Here is a 14664-nt window from a genome sequence, read left to right as displayed (position 1 = left end):
GGTCTTTAAAGTCCCTTCAAACCCAAACTGTGATTCCATGATTCAGTGGGCATCACAGGGCACACACTCCTCTTCCACATCTGTGGTCAGTGCTAATTTGATTCCTTGTGGCATTGAATTGAAAAAGGCATAATCCTGGGGATCAGGGAACCAGGTGATAGTTTCACAGGAATCAGCACTCTTGCAAAAGGTAACCATGATAAATCCCTACTTCAGTAAATGAATGTTTCCTCCAATACTCCATGGTGGTTTTCTGCCTTTCCTCTGGCCAAGCCTCACTGGGTATTGCAGTGCTGCGACGTTGAGCAAATTTGTACACTTGTATCCCATCTCTTTATCCCAGTGGAGCTCTGAGACCTTCTCTGGGAAGGCAGAGTTACACGTGATGCCCAAAGCCCTGAGTAGCAGTGTGGGTGTAGGCTGGCTGTCCCCAGAGCTGCAGCCAGCACTCTGTGTCTCACCACCCATCTTTTTGCACCCTTAGCTCCACAGGTGGTCCGTAAGATCAGGGCAGAACAATTTTCTGATGCATCAGGAAACCTGAAACTTTGGTGCCAGTTCTTCAATATACTGAGTGATTCCAAGCTGACGTGGTACAAGGACGAGATCCCTGTGGCTGAAGCCCAAAGGAGGTAACCTGTCAGTTCCTCATTGTCACCTGTCACATCCTGCTCCTTGCCCTGCTGAGTGAAGGTGTCACTCTTGCTAAGGCAGCATGGGAATCTCAGTGCATGGCACAGTGCATTGTGCACTTCATCATATTAGTGTCCACACAGGGAAGGATTGCCCAGATGGGGAGTTGCTGACAAATTTATCTTATTGATGCTCCATCTCTAGTGTCTGCTTTGGGTACCCAAACCTTGGGGAGGGCAGAAAAGGTGTTATGCCCATCGCAAAAGTCAAGAGCTGGATGTGAACTGCAAAACTGGGACCCCAAAGGATCCATGTGAGGGTGGCAGCCTCTCAGCAGAGCTGGGAGGGTCTTCCATGCAACCACTGCTGGGAAAGAACAGCTCTGGCTGTGCCCTCTCTATCCCTGGGCACTGTCCTTGCACAGGGATAGTTCATATATTGATAGTGCATATTCAGACAGCTGGGTGGCTGGTTGTATCTTTTGGGTCTGAGGAGGAGCAGCTTGTTCCCAAACCCAGAGGATTTGTGTAGGAGCATCATCCACATCAGTTAGGATTTGCCTGATGCCGTTGGTGTCCCCTGAGCTCCCTTTATAATAGTAGATGGTAAGTTAGGTGATTCTGGGGTAGAAATTGTCTCCTGGGGCAGATATTTGACCTGGGGGGATGGGAAGGAGTGGCTATTGCCTTCCAGCAAACCAGAGCAGAGTGGGTCTCAGGATGAGGGTCCCACCTCTTCTCTCTGCGAAGCCCTGACCCAGCCTCACTCAGGGACAAGTACTTTTATCAGTCTGTAGCTCAATCCTGGACAGATTTTGCAGGGCTTGTGTGGAGGATAAGCATCTCTGTTAGTACAAACCACAGGGCAGGACTTGTGGTGCTGTGACATGCTGGGGGAGCAGCTGGGCTGCCCTTGGGATGGCTTTGTTTGTAGCCTTCTTCCATCCCCCCAAGGGCAGGATGTTGCCCACCCACAGTGCCTGTCACAGGGCTCCTGTGTGGCCCCACACCACACAGGGATGTGGCCATGCTCCATTTCTTTTGCAGTGCTGGTGATGAGGGCCAGGCAGCTTTGGCTGTTGTGCAGGCATCCCAGAAGGACTGTGGGGTCTATCGGTGTGTGATCAGCAACGAGTACGGCACCGACTCCACAGATTTCCTGCTCAGCCCAGAAGGTGAGGAGCCCTCAGCAGCCCCTCACAGCTTCCTGGGTGTGGGCAACTGCAGAGAAGGCTTGGTGCCAGGCTGCAGTGGGGGAGCCTTGGCACATTCTGTAACACCACCTCTGTGAGGTGCTTCTGCCTCTGCGTGCCAATTGATTCCCACCATCCTGCCTGCCATCCCTAGCTGTGCAAGTGCATGGGGCAAGGTGGGATCCTGCAGGACCTTGACACCTCTTTGCTTTCTGTCTCCTCTAGTGTTGTCAGGATTTATCCTGCGGGAAGAGATTGAAGGTAAGGGCCACGTGCTGAGCTGTGACTCTGCCCCTTGCTGAGTGGGGCAGGCAGCTCTGGGGCAGAAGCAGGACGTGCCCACGCTGTCCCCTCCTCACCAGCTCTTCCTCCCACCAGTTGGAGAGGAGATCGAGATGACACCCATGGTGTTTGCCAAGGGTTTGGCTGATGCAGGCTATTGGGGGGATAAGCTCTTCGGGCGCGTGGTCAGCGAGGATCTGGAGGTGGGCGCCGGTTTCCTGCGCAAGGCCTGCCGCGCCAGGGCCATCTACGGCCTGGAGCCCGTCTTCGAGTCCGGCCACACCTGCGTCATCAAAGTGCACAACTTCATCGTCTTTGGGACCAAGAATGAGAACAGCCTCATCGAGAAGAATTATGACATCACCATCCAGGTGGGCATCCTTGTGGGCCATCAGCCACCTTTCTCCCTCCCCACCTGTGTCTGAGTTGGTCCCCAGACAGTCCCCAGCTCTGTGCCCGTCTTTGCTATTTCCTTCCACTTTTGGATTGCTCTGGGGTGCTCTAGCCAGGGGGCTGGACATGTCCTTGCCATTCTTAGCTTCAGCTCTTCCATCTGAGCAATGTGGAGTTGCCCAGGACTTTCCCATCACCCTTTGACCACCCGGACAGGGAAACAATTGGCAGTGGTCCCAGAGAGGCAGTCGTGCATGATGGAACAGGTTCTTGACTCTTCTGTTTGCACTTCCAGGAATGTAAAGTCCAAAACTCCAGTCGTGAGTACTGCAAGATCTTTGCTGCTGAGGCACGAGCAGTCCCTGATTTTGGAGCAGTGCCTGAGTAAGTGATGTGCTGCACCTCCCCTGGCTTGATGCCCTGGCAGAGCATTGTAGGGACAGTGGGAAGCTTCCCTGTGGGTGTTGGGACATCCCAAAGGCAGTGCACTCTACTCCCACAAATGGAAGGGATACTGGGAGGAAGGCAAAAACCAGGGTTGCAGACTGTGGTGTGAATCTCCACTTGCAGAGGAGGGGAGCTCACCATGCTGACATTGTCTATGAACTCCCACACAGGATAATTCCTCTGTACCTGATTTATCGTCCGGCCAACAACATCCCTTATGCCACAATGGAGGAGGACCTTGGCAGGCCCTGTGAGCAGTACTGTGTCACTGAGAGAGATGGCAGTTTGGTGGCACGAGGCACCTCGGAGATTGTGCTCAAATGCTGCACGTTCCAGCATTGGGTTTACCAGTGGACAAATGGAAACATCCTCGTGACTGACATGGAAGGTAAGGGGATCTCCTGTGTGGTGCCCATGGCCCATCACCCTCCTCCAGCCTGGAAAGAAAGAAAAGCCCCAGGCTTGCCTTCCTGCCCCTCTCCCACCCCATGCCATGGAACCCTCTACCCAGGGCAATGACCTGTCCTTGGTACAGGTGGCTGTCCTTCCCTGGACAGAGACTGGTTGTCCTCTTAAATTACAGGAGTGGGCTGGAAGTTGACCAACGTGCGGATCGCTACCAACCTGAAAGGGTGAGTGACTTCCAGCTCTGGAGCAGGGTGGCCCTGGCTGTCCCCAGCTCTGCCATGGGGGTAACCGTGGTCAGGCTCCATCCTCACCTCCCTGCCCTGGTGGGACATCTCCTGGTGCAGAGCAGGAGCTGAGGATAGCTGTGTTGGCAGGTACCAGGGGCTGAAGGAGAGCTGCTTTCCCTCCCTGCTGGAGCAGTTCCCGGCCACTCACAAGTGCAACCACTACTGCAGCATCCTGGGCCTGAAGATGCTGGAGCCAGCCAAGCCCAAGGGCTCCAAGAGTCCCTGCCTGGGCAGGAAGTCTGCCCAGTCCAGCCCCCAGCTCCAGAAGAAGGTGTTGACAAGTCCTCAGAGCGCCCGCAAGGCTTCTGTGAGCCCCAAGAGCTCCCGGAGAGCTGCAGAAACAGGGGAGGCCTCAACAGCCTGCAAACCCAGGTCAGGAGAGAGCAACAGAGCTGGCTGCCCACAGTAGTCAGAGCTGCTGCAGCTGAGATTCCTGCTCTGGCCCCCAGCCTGGGCCCAGCACGTGAGCAGTGGGGAAGGGAGACCCTGGCAGTGGCCTTCTCCTGCCCGGCCCGCAGCGCTTGCATTGTGTGGTGTGTGCTAATTGTGAGTGGCTGGGCCGGGCCAGGGGGCTGTGAGGCACAGGCCACCTCCCCAGTGCCCCTCTCCAGGAGCTGCTGCTGGAGCCTGTGGGGCTGAGGGCCTTTCCACGCTCGGACTCGCTTTCCTCTCTCAACTTTCCATAGGCCTTCCTTAAGGCAGGGGCAGAGCTTCTCCCTGGAGCTGTGTAGGCTCGAGGGAGAATGTCCTTGCCTGGCTCCCCAGCAGACTGGGAGTCCTGGACACCCTCGTGGTTCCCAGCACCTCATGTCCCTCTCTGTGACCCCATAAAGTGACCGGGCCAAGCCTTGCCAGCACTGTCAAGGATGAGACCCCCGCCAGTGCCCAGGCAGTCCCCAGTGCCCTGGCACACCCTTTTTCCTGCAGAGGGTTCCAGCAGTTGCTGCAGGGCTCCTCTGCTATGGCGTGGGGCTCTGGGGTGTTGGCTGGTTCCAGGGCAGGGTGTTTGCCACTGGTACCAGCAGCTGCATAGGGCTGGGATTTTGCACCCCTGCCCTCCCCTGCTTCCCAGGGAAGTCTCCCACCCCGTTGCTGGGTGGCTGTGCTGCTCTGGATGGTGGCTGGTGCTATGGTAAGGATGCTCTACCTCACATGGGATACCAGGGAGCAGGGCAGAGGGGCGACTTCCCCTCCATACCAGGCTCTGCCTTGGTATATGGGGGTGTCTATCCCACAGGAATCGCTGCTCCTTGCCCCCTGCCATACATAGACCCTGTATGCCCTAGCCCCACAGCACAATCTGGTGCTCAGCATCACCCCTGCTTGGCACAGGCTGGACTCCAGCAGCAGCTGGCAGTACCCACTCCAAATCCTGCTGCCCTTGGCTCGAGGCAGTGATGGACCGGCACAGGAGCTGTCTGCTCGCTCACCCTGCAGAGCATCCGCTTCCTCAGGGCATTGCAGGAGGGTGCTGGGTGCCTGCACCCTGCAGGATGGGGTCCCAAGCAGTGGCTCAGTGCAGCCTGGTGGAGGGAAGGGGCTGGGCTGGGAGCGTGGTGTGCCCTGGGCTCCAGGTCCTTTGTCCTTGGGCGGCTGTAAGATACCGATGTACGGAACGCGGCTGCGTTGGACTGGCTGCTCTCGAGTGCAATAAAGTGAGAAGGACTGGCCTGTTCCCTGGCACTGTGGTCCCTCTGGGAGAGCTGCACCCAAGTACAGTGGGTTGGCTTTGTGTTCCATCCATGTCCCGTGGGGGAGAAGAGGGGGGCTGGGGCCACAACCCAAGGCTGGCAGCAGACAGTCTGCAGTGGGCTAGGGGTGCAGTGTGCAACAGCCATAGTCAGGGGCCAGAGGGGTCTGAGGGCAAGCACACAAGGGTTGCCATAATTTATTTGGGAGCTGCTCCCTCGTGTCCACAGGGCCAGCACCTAAGGGTGCAGGTTGCAGGGTGCACGCAGCTGTCTGTCAGCACTGGAGTGGAGAAGACCAGACGCTCAGGTTTCTGTTGGGGTTGTTTCTGCTGTTGGGGATAGGCCTTGTAGGCCCTGGTGCTCCCCCAGTTCTAGAATGTCCATGCACAGGACGTGTGGTTGTAGTGTGCACAGCACTCCCTGAGCCACTGCTCGCTGTCTGACTGGTCAGCCCAGGATCCCGTGAAGGACAGACTCCCGTTCTGGAGCACTGAGCTGGAAGGAGAGACACAGGGTCAGGACAAGCTGCTGCCCCAGCAGCTGGGTCCTTGGGCAGGACCAGATGGCTCTGAGGCCCCTCACACCCACCTGGCAAAGAGCTGCTTACAGCAGGTGTACATGGTGTAGCTGGTCGAGCTGAAGTTGGTGTTGCCGAAGAACACGGCGCAGTCACCCACCTCTGTTGGCACATGGAGGAGACCTGGGGGACAAGGTCTTCTGTTGGGACTTGAGAGGGACCATGGATCCAAATTCCATACCTCAAGCAAGCTGTGAGCTCTGTACCCCATGCCTGCTCACAAGTCCCACACCCTGACTATGCTTGCTTGCAAATCCTGTACCTGGGACTGTGCAGGTTCCACCTCACCCTCCAAGACTTCAGGGAGCTCCTTGCCACACTCCAAAAGTTGCCCTTGAAATGTTCCAGCCCAGAGAAGGATGAGGGGCCCCAGGAGAGCTGTTGGGCTTGGGCTGCCCTTGGCAGAGCCATGAGGGGAGAGCAGGGTTTGAAGGCAGAGCCATGGGGAGCCAGGCCAGCCACCTCCATCCCTGGATGCTGCATTTATGGGGTTTTCAGCCCTGTGCCTGCCCCTCCCTGGGTCTCCCTGGCCCTGCTGCCAGTGGGCAGAGACCTACCTGCCAGGCAGGCATTGAGCATGGAGACACACATGCCAGTGAGCAGCGCCCGCAGCACCACGGAGGCAAAGTCGCCCTTGCGCTCGGGCACCATGGAAGCTGTGGGGGCAGAACAGACAGGGGCCTCAGTCAGATCCTTGCTCCTGCTCTTCACTGCATGGGGGACAGACAGGGACATCATGATACCCTCCTCAGTCCTGAGTGCCCTGCCCACCCCAGCTCCTGCTGTCTGGAGGATGTGGTGATCCCAGCCAGCACCCAGTCTGCTGTCTGTCCATCCTGGCAGAGATCTGTGCCCACCCAGCACCTGTGGGTGATCCACCTGAGCACCCCCAGCACCCCCACAGGAGTCTCTCTGCTCTTTCCCCTGTGGCTGGGTGATACCCAGGCTTGCCCATGGGTACAGTGCAAAATCATCCTGGTTGCCTCATGCAAATCCTGGTTTTTCATCTGGCAGAGACCAAACATGGAGGCTTGAGGACAGCAAATTCCTCCTGCCTCAGCTGAGCTCTTGCTCCCTGACCCAGGACCCCACTCCCAGAGTGCCCAGCCACTCAGGACGTCAGTCACACTCACACAGGCCTCCCAGCATGATGCCAATGGAGCTGAGGTTGGCGAATCCGCAGAGGGCAAAGGTGGTGATGCTCTCGGCTCGCTCCTGGAGGGCACAGCAGCAGGGGATAGTCATCTCTGCCCAGGAGCAGCCCCAGAGCGCCCAGAGCTGAGCACCACGCTGGAGCTCCCAGATAGACATGATAGAGCAAAGTCCCCCACCCCAATCCCTTCTCTGTCAGCTGTTTTTGGGAGCAAGCATGAAGGCTCTTCCTGGAAGAGGCTGGGCTGGGGGGACAAGGGGCCCTGTAGCACCATGATCTTTCCATCAAGGAGCAGGATGAATGGGAAAAGGCTTCACTGACTCCTTCTTCTCACACCCAGCCATTAGCAAACATCCAAGTGCCCTCCCACTCCCAGCACCATCATCCTTGGTTCAATGATCTTAGAGGGCTTTTCCAAACTAACTGGTACTATGATCCTCTCCTGCCCACCACCCCCCTGCCTGAGCAGGTGCCATGCCCCATTCCAGCTGGCTCCATCCCTGCCCTGTGCCTGGCAGGGTGGCAGGTGCCCTCACAGATATCCACTGCTTCCGGCTCCCGTCCCACTCCTCCAGGCCCATCAGACGGTTCTTCTTGTACGTGGACAGCTGCTGGTACGCCACAAACTCGTTCAGGAAGATCTTGATCCCCAGGAGCTCAGCCACGATCGGTGAGTCTGCCCAGTCTGCCCCCATGAGAAAGGCCAAAGGCATGAGGACATAGGAGCAGATCACCTGGGAAAAGCATCCCAGAAGGGAACGACTCAGAGCTGACCTGCACGGCCTCCAGATTGGGCATCTGCTGCCAGTGTTTGCCAAAAACCCAGCAAGGGTCTCAGCAGCCCACTGAGGTGGGGATGGGTGGGGGATGCAGCATCTGCTGGCTCTTGGGGATACCTGGAAGGTAAGACCCTCGATGTCCACCATCTCCCCGAACCAGCGCAGGGCAGCGTTGATGAACTCCAGCACGGCCAGGAAGGCGATGAGGTTGGCTGCAATGTTGGCCACGAGCCCCACTGAGTTGGCAGCCCCATTGCTAGCAGCTTCCAAGATGTTCTGCTCTTCCCTGCATGGAAACAGACCCCAATGTACTCATCTGGCTGGGCATCCCTCATGCCAGGTCGGCGCTCACTCCGTGGACGTGGGCACAGCCCGCAGTGCCAGCGCGGCTCCCCTGCAGCGCCCGGCCACGTGCAGCCCCGCCGCACTGCCCCTCTGCTCACACTCACCCTCGCGAGATGCGGACGCTTGCTTTGCCCTTGAACTTGGACTCCTCCACTTCAGGGTAGACGAGTTTGGCCATGGCGAGGGCACAGGGCGCAGCCATCACAGAAGCTGCAATCAGTGATCCTGCATCAATCTGCAACGTGCACACCAGAGGCATAGGCACCTCTGTGCCGGGCTGCGCCCCATGAACTGCCACCCCAGCGCATTCCAGCACGTGCCTGGCATCAGCCAGTGACACTCAGAGCAGTTCAGGGCTCTCCACTTGCTGAAGGTGGAAAAATTGGCTGTTTTCCCATCTAAGCAGCCGTGCACGTGGGGCAGCTTGCCTGCATGGAGGCAATTGCTGGAGCTGCAGAGATTGTAGCCTTGGTGATGTTAATCGCTCCTGCTGTTTGACTTAATCATAATGGTTCTTGTCCCTTCCTTGTCCCTTTTTATTGGTATCAGAGCAATATGTTGAATAACACTGTTACCTTCTACCTGCTGACGAAGGGCCAAGCTCCCAGCCTCACCCCTCCCCTGGCAACGTCTCATTTCTCTGACCTTCCACCTTTGGTTCCCCATTTAAGGACACTAATTAACATTTAAATAGCAGGAGCTCAGGCAGCAGGTTAAGGGAAAGGTTTGTTCGGAGCACTGATGAACTGGAGAGGGCATCCCTGGAGGCTTGGTGCCCAGGCAATGCTGGAGGAGCAGGGATTCCTCCCTTGGGAGAAGAGGAGGGGGCTGGGTATTGCTGTTTCTGTTTAAAATGGGGTTGGAGGGCACACTGCTCAGTGATAGTCAGTGAAAAGGTGAAAATCACAGACACTGTTTCATTTGAATATAAGGAAAAATTGTTTCTTGTGTCTGAGGCGCCTGTGGGGGAAATCAGAGAGGTTGGGGGAATTTCCATCCATAGGATGTTCGCCACCAACCTGGACAAGGTCCTGGGCATCCCCTCAGTTGCCATAACTCAGTTGGCAGGAGGGTGGGTTAGAGACCCCCCACCAGAGGGAGGGTCTTTCTGGACTATATTATCCCATGGTTCTGTGGGATTTGCTCTGCTCACTGTGCAGGGACACAGGGTAAGGGTCCCATAGCACTGCCTGGCAGGGCTCCAGGGCTCTGGATCAGGTGTCTTTGGGACAAGGTGGGTCTGGACACCCTGCTCTCATGAGGGGGACATGAGGCACCTGCTGGGGGTCTTCCCCAAGTCCAGGGCAGTTCTTGCACATCAGTAGCCTGTGGCAGGGAGCATGTGGATCCAGCTACTCACCCCAAAGGATATGTAGGCACCCATCACGCTGCCTGCGATGGTGGAGAAGCCCCCAGTCATCACAGCATGGATTTCTGACAGGGTCATGTCTGCGAGGTACGGGCGGATGAGCAGCGGCGCTTCGGTCTGTGGAGGAGGAGAAAACCCTGCTGGCCTCAGGATGGGGCCATACAGGGCCACGGGTCTCACAGGGGGAGGGAGAAGACCCTTTCTCCAGAGCAGGCTCAGCTGCAAGCACTGAGGAGCTGGATCTGCTGCCAGACCAGGATCTTACCTGTCCCACAAAAATGTTCCCCGCCACGCTGAGGGTCTCGGTGGCAGTGGTGCCCATTGAGATTTGAAGCACCCAGGAGATCTGGGGAAAGACAAGGCCACTGTGTTGACAGAGCTGCAGGCACCCTGCCACCATACCCACAAGCCAGGCACTGTTTGGCCCCTGCATGGAGGTAATCCTGGGAAGCACCTCCAGACCAGGAGGAAACATCAGCTCTAGGGTTCAGTTTTTAAGCTTTCTGAGAAGGACATGCTAGAAAGGCAGGGGTTGTGTCTATCCTTTTAAGCAGGACAAATCACCCCAAATTAGTACCATGACAATTTTTCTAGGACATCTCTCAGCTGACCATAGTAGACAGAGAGCCCAGCAGGTTCTTCTCCTTCCCACTGCCATCCCAGATAAGGAGTGAGGCCCTACCTTGAGAATAATCCACTGCATGACACCGAGGTAGTAGAGGATGGACATCACACAGCTGAAGAAAACAATGATGGGCAGGCTCTGCAGGCAAGGCACAGGGTTAAAGGAGAGCTGAGCCACACATCCCAGCACCCATGGGCACCAGGCTGGGCATGGCGTGGTACTGCACAGCCAGCCCACGCTGCTGGGGTGCCACAACACCCAGCCAGGCTGGCAGGAGGGACAGGGACCAGTGCAAGTCCTCTGTGGCACTGAGGAAGCCCACAGGTGGATACACAGCTGAGGGAGATCCATCTATGAGATGGTTGAGCTCTACCACAGCAGATCTGGCTGCATTTAGCTCTGTGCTCTCCAGGACCCAGCAAAGAGGCAGACCAGAAGCAAACCTCCCCATGCCCCATTCCCCATTCCTTGACTGACCTGGAAGGCAAAGATATCTTCAATGAGCGTGTTCCCAAAGACAAAGCTGGAGCCAGCCGTGGTGTAGCCCAGGAAGTACTGCAAGGGAAGAAGTTACACTGTAGGACAGAGATCTCCATCAGGTTCCTCCCTGATATCTCATTCTGCCTAATGAGGGCCCTGTGCCCTCAGTCCCATAGCTCACTTCACTGCACCCCAGAGAATGCCCCTCTGAGACCTAAGATGGGGATCCTGGTGGGCTGTCCCAAAGCCACAGGGCCCTGCTACAGCCTGGAAAGGGGAGCACACAGAGGGCTCTGGGCTGCTGCAGAAAACCAGGGAAGAGTTGGCTGCCCTCCAGTCCAGAGCATGCAATCCCTGCCGTGTCCCCTCCCCGTGCCACACTCTGCTTTTCCTGTCAATCTCAGGCTACAGCCCAGGATGGGATGAGTAGATGCAGTACCTGGACCTGGTCTCCCAGCCACTGGAAAGCCTGGTTGCCAGGAGTCGTTCGCAGGACAAAGAGTCCGAGTAAGAACTCCAAACCAAGGCCCCAGATAACGGCTCTCCAGGACACCTGGGGACAGAAAGCAGAACAGGAGATGAAATGTTTTCAAGGCCTGCAGGCTTCCCCCTCTGCTTTCCAGCTCACAACAAACACCACACACTGCCCCCGGGTGAAGATCATGGGGAGACCAATAAAGTGTTACAGAAACCAACAAATGTGGGTTGGTGACAGAGCCAGAAGTGAGTTGGTGAGACTCTGGAACTGGCTGGAACATAACCTGCCAGGGATACAAGCACAAAGACCTTATGATGATTGGTAGCACAGAGCTGCTAGATTGAAACTGTTTGTTCAATAACCCTTTGGAGGAGCAGGATGGAGAGACTGCCCAAAGCATTGCAGCAGGTTGGGCTGGAAGCCACCAGGATTTCAATCCCTTCTGACCAAGGCTCCCAAGGCACCTGAAGCCCAGGTGTGGGTCTGGTGCTGGGTTTCTGGGTCTCACCCACATGGCAGAAAACAGGACAGAGGCATGCAGGGGAGCCCTGGGTTGGGAAGTGGGAAGGAGAGCAATGGGACAAAGAGCAGCAAGGTGGCTTTGGGGTCTATCCACCCAACCAGTTCAGCTCCTCAGGCTGCACCCAGCTCTGCCCAGCTCTGCTGGGCTTCTGCTTCCTCCAGAGAAGGGGATACCAGGGGGAACAAAGAGCTTCTCCAGAGCTGGGTATCACCTCCTGCAAGGGGCCTGACGGTCAGTCACACCTGGAACACGTACCGCACCGTGGTGCTTGGAGCAGGCAAACAGGAACAGCACCAAAACGGAGAAGCCAGCTAATGAGATGAGCTGCTCTGGGTTTCTGCCAGTGTCCAAAACCAGCCACACAATCAGGCCTGCCAGGAGGGCCACCCACAGGACCCTGCAGAGGAAACCCCAGACTGTCAGCAAGACGATGTCCCCACAGGGAGGGAAGCTCATGAAGGGCAGGAGCCCACTGTGATGGGATTGCCACTGTAAGGTCCATGTATGTGCAGAAACCTGGGGCTCAGGCACAAGTGAGGCTGTGAACAGCCATCACTACTGAGGCAGAGCACACAGACATCTCTGCAATGCTTTTAAGGGGTCCCCAGGCTGGGCCGTGCTCACCATTTGCCCGGTGCCAGCCTGGCACATGCAGAGCCATGGGAGGGAACCCAGGTGCTGGGAGGGAACTGGCCCTTCCTTCTCCTGACTCACCATTTCAGCCATGGCCAGGCCTTTTGGAAGCACTTCCCAACGGGGCGGAGGAGCAGCAGAACCTTTGCCCCAAAGTGCTTCTGGAAGAGCTCCCAGCAGATGAAGAAGACAACCACAGCAGTTATCACCACCAAGGCGAGGGCTCGCTGGAAGTTGAGGTAGCAGGCCGCAATGAAGTAGCACAGGTAGGCTGGAGAAGGCACATTGGGAGTCAGAAACATCAGGGCTGTAGCATCATGGGTCCATAACTCACTGGGGCCAACCACGAGGTTCATTTCCTCCCAATGTCCTTCCCTGGCCACCCTTGAGGATCCCATCTTTGCGTGAGGAGAGCTTAAGGGCACCGCCGCAGCAGGGAGCAGCAGGGGCACAGTAAACCCTTTGGGCAGTGAGGCTGATGGGGGTGGATACAACCTCCACACGCTGGACAGGGTTTAGTCAGTGGAGTCTGGAGGCACAGACAGCCAAAGGGGTGGGGATGTGGAGTCTCAGTCCTCACCTACTGCAAGGAGCCCCAGGAGAACTCTTCTCACCAGCTTGGCATGAGCCTTGCAGAAATGCTGTGCCTTGGATGCTGGCTGCAGGGCCTTCCTGGGGAGAGTCACGTGCAGAGACAGGAGAGATGCAGAAGATAGACAGGAACACCATCCCAAGCCAAACCACCTCAAGTGCACCAACCCACCAGAGCCAGGCCATGAGCGTGGCTCCCGCTGGGCACTGCCAGCAGCAGGAGGTGGTACAGGTGGGAACCCCAGCAGGCTCACCATCACCTGCTATGGGGACAGAGACCTGCCAGTGGCACCCTACAGGGCCACACGGAGCCATCAGACACTGTCCCCACCTTGATACCACCCTACTCTGCTCCCAAACCAGGTTTGTACTCTGGCAGAGCTGACACATCTGTGCAGATCATCCCACCTGCAGTAGGAGGAGAATCTCCCTTCTCTTCTCTCCTCTTGGTTCTCACTGTGTGGACCACCACATTCCTCATAGTGCCTGTTCTCTCCCTGGAAAACACCATTAACTGAGCACTGGGAAGGGAAGGGAAGGGAAGGGAAGGGAAGGGAAGGGAAGGGAAGGGAAGGGAAGGGAAGGGAAGGGAAGGGAAGGGAAGGGAAGGGAAGGGAAGGGAAGGGAAGGGAAGGGAAGGGAAGGGAAGGGAAGGGAAGGGAAGGGAAGGGAAGGGAAGGGAAGGGAAGGGAAGGGAAGGGAAGGGAAGGGAAGGGAAGGGAAGGGAAGGGAAGGGAAGGGAAGGGAAGGGAAGGGAAGGGAAGGGAAGGGAAGGGAAGGGAAGGGAAGGGAAGGGAAGGGAAACTTACCTCCAAGCTGAAAGCTGGGTTTTCTGTGCCCTTGTCAAGGCTGTCCAGGGTTATCTGATTTCCTTCCATCTCCAGAAGCTCCTTTGCTTCAGTGCATATGGGCAACCCCGGGAGGGTCCGATGCTGGCTGGGGAGAGCAGAATGGGATCACCTCTGGGAAGCTCAAATGTCCCACTCTGCTTTTCAGTTTTGGGGCCCTGAGAGGAGAACACCCCTTGCAGTCAGTGTTCAGAGCAGGTCCTGCCCCAGCACATCAAGGGACCATGCTGTGGGATGCTCAGGCCATGGTGCTGGTGGGCTGAATTCCTGTTCTCCTGTAACTCTAGAGAGGTCTTTGCTGTGCTTCCAAGGAATTACAGGAGAGCACTGTACGCAGCAGGGAGTGCTGGTACTCCCCCTCCAAGCTGGTGACAGTGCCCACCAGCCTCTGTGAGCCTCTTTGTATTGGAATAGTACCAGTATAGCTGGACAGGACGTGCCTGAGCTTGTCTGGCCCTTGGTGCTGAACCAAATAGCGGCACTGTGGTGTTTCACCCCAGAGACACTTTTGGCTGGCTGGATGCTGCAGCTGGGCACATGGAGGCAGGTCCAGGCCTGCAGGAGCTCTGGTGGTGGCGGGATGGAGCCTCTGGCAGAGAAGCTTTATGGTGATGGTGAAGGAGAGGAGTCGGTTCTGATGGAGAGTTTAAATCCAGAGCTTTATTCTGGCCCGCAGGCCTCTGAATGCAGCACCAGAACTCTCAGACCTCGTGGCTGCTGGCTCTTTTAACCCCGGGGAGAGGGGAGGGAAGGGGTAGGGAGCCACCAACCAGGCACAGGAGGGGAGGTCTCAAGGGACAAAGGACACCTGGATGGCCCAATGTCCCCCCGGGGGTAGAGAGCATCCTTTGAATCTGCCAATCACTCAAAGCCCTTCTGGAATGCCAGGACTGACAGACAGCGCTCCAGGGAAAGGAGAGGTGACTGACA

At 57.0% G+C, this 14664-nt stretch overlaps 2 protein-coding genes across 2 annotated transcripts in view; one reads left to right on the top strand and one right to left on the bottom strand.

Annotated features, from left to right (window-relative positions):
* The window catches only part of ALPK3 (alpha kinase 3), a 32679-nt gene extending 27399 nt beyond the window's left edge, over positions 1-5280 (top strand). Inside the window, exons 6-13 of the mRNA XM_058033395.1 lie at positions 485-632; positions 1680-1807; positions 2051-2086; positions 2204-2478; positions 2796-2884; positions 3118-3335; positions 3531-3579; positions 3730-5280. Of these exons, the coding sequence (XP_057889378.1) occupies positions 485-632; positions 1680-1807; positions 2051-2086; positions 2204-2478; positions 2796-2884; positions 3118-3335; positions 3531-3579; positions 3730-4051 (1265 nt within the window). The 3' untranslated portion in view covers positions 4052-5280. The remainder of the gene's footprint in view (positions 1-484; positions 633-1679; positions 1808-2050; positions 2087-2203; positions 2479-2795; positions 2885-3117; positions 3336-3530; positions 3580-3729) is intronic.
* Positions 5281-5514: 234 nt separating this feature from the next.
* LOC131088987 (sodium/nucleoside cotransporter 1-like) lies at positions 5515-13764 on the bottom strand. The gene is made up of 17 exons (XM_058033482.1): positions 13696-13764; positions 13295-13383; positions 12876-12967; positions 12377-12566; positions 11918-12059; positions 11101-11214; positions 10659-10736; positions 10239-10319; positions 9822-9902; positions 9548-9673; positions 8292-8422; positions 7960-8128; positions 7600-7797; positions 7044-7125; positions 6468-6566; positions 5922-6033; positions 5515-5828 (listed from the first exon to the last, which is right to left on the bottom strand). The coding sequence occupies exons 1-17, from the start codon at positions 13762-13764 to the stop codon at positions 5705-5707; spliced, it is 1977 nt and encodes a 658-aa protein (XP_057889465.1). The 3' UTR covers positions 5515-5704.
* Between the last annotated feature and the right edge of the window lie 900 nt (positions 13765-14664).

The sequence above is a fragment of the Melospiza georgiana genome, chromosome 13 (genome assembly GCF_028018845.1).
Source record: "Melospiza georgiana isolate bMelGeo1 chromosome 13, bMelGeo1.pri, whole genome shotgun sequence".
Taxonomy (NCBI): Eukaryota; Metazoa; Chordata; class Aves; order Passeriformes; family Passerellidae; genus Melospiza; species Melospiza georgiana.
Note: the sequence above shows the minus strand (reverse complement) of the source record. Positions and strands in the feature narration are given on the sequence as shown.

Bases quoted from the DNA above. Each gene is read 5' to 3' on its own strand.
- LOC131088987 (XM_058033482.1), bottom strand. From the start codon at position 13,764: ATGGAAGGAAATCAGATAACCCTGGACAGCCTTGACAAGGGCACAGAA. The intron at 12,567-12,875 runs GTGAGGACTGAG...TGCCTTCTCCAG, and splicing joins CCTGGGGCTCCTTGCAGTAG to CCTACCTGTGCTACTTCATT. The intron at 9,674-9,821 runs GTAAGATCCTGG...CCTCCTCCACAG, and splicing joins GGAACATTTTTGTGGGACAG to ACCGAAGCGCCGCTGCTCAT.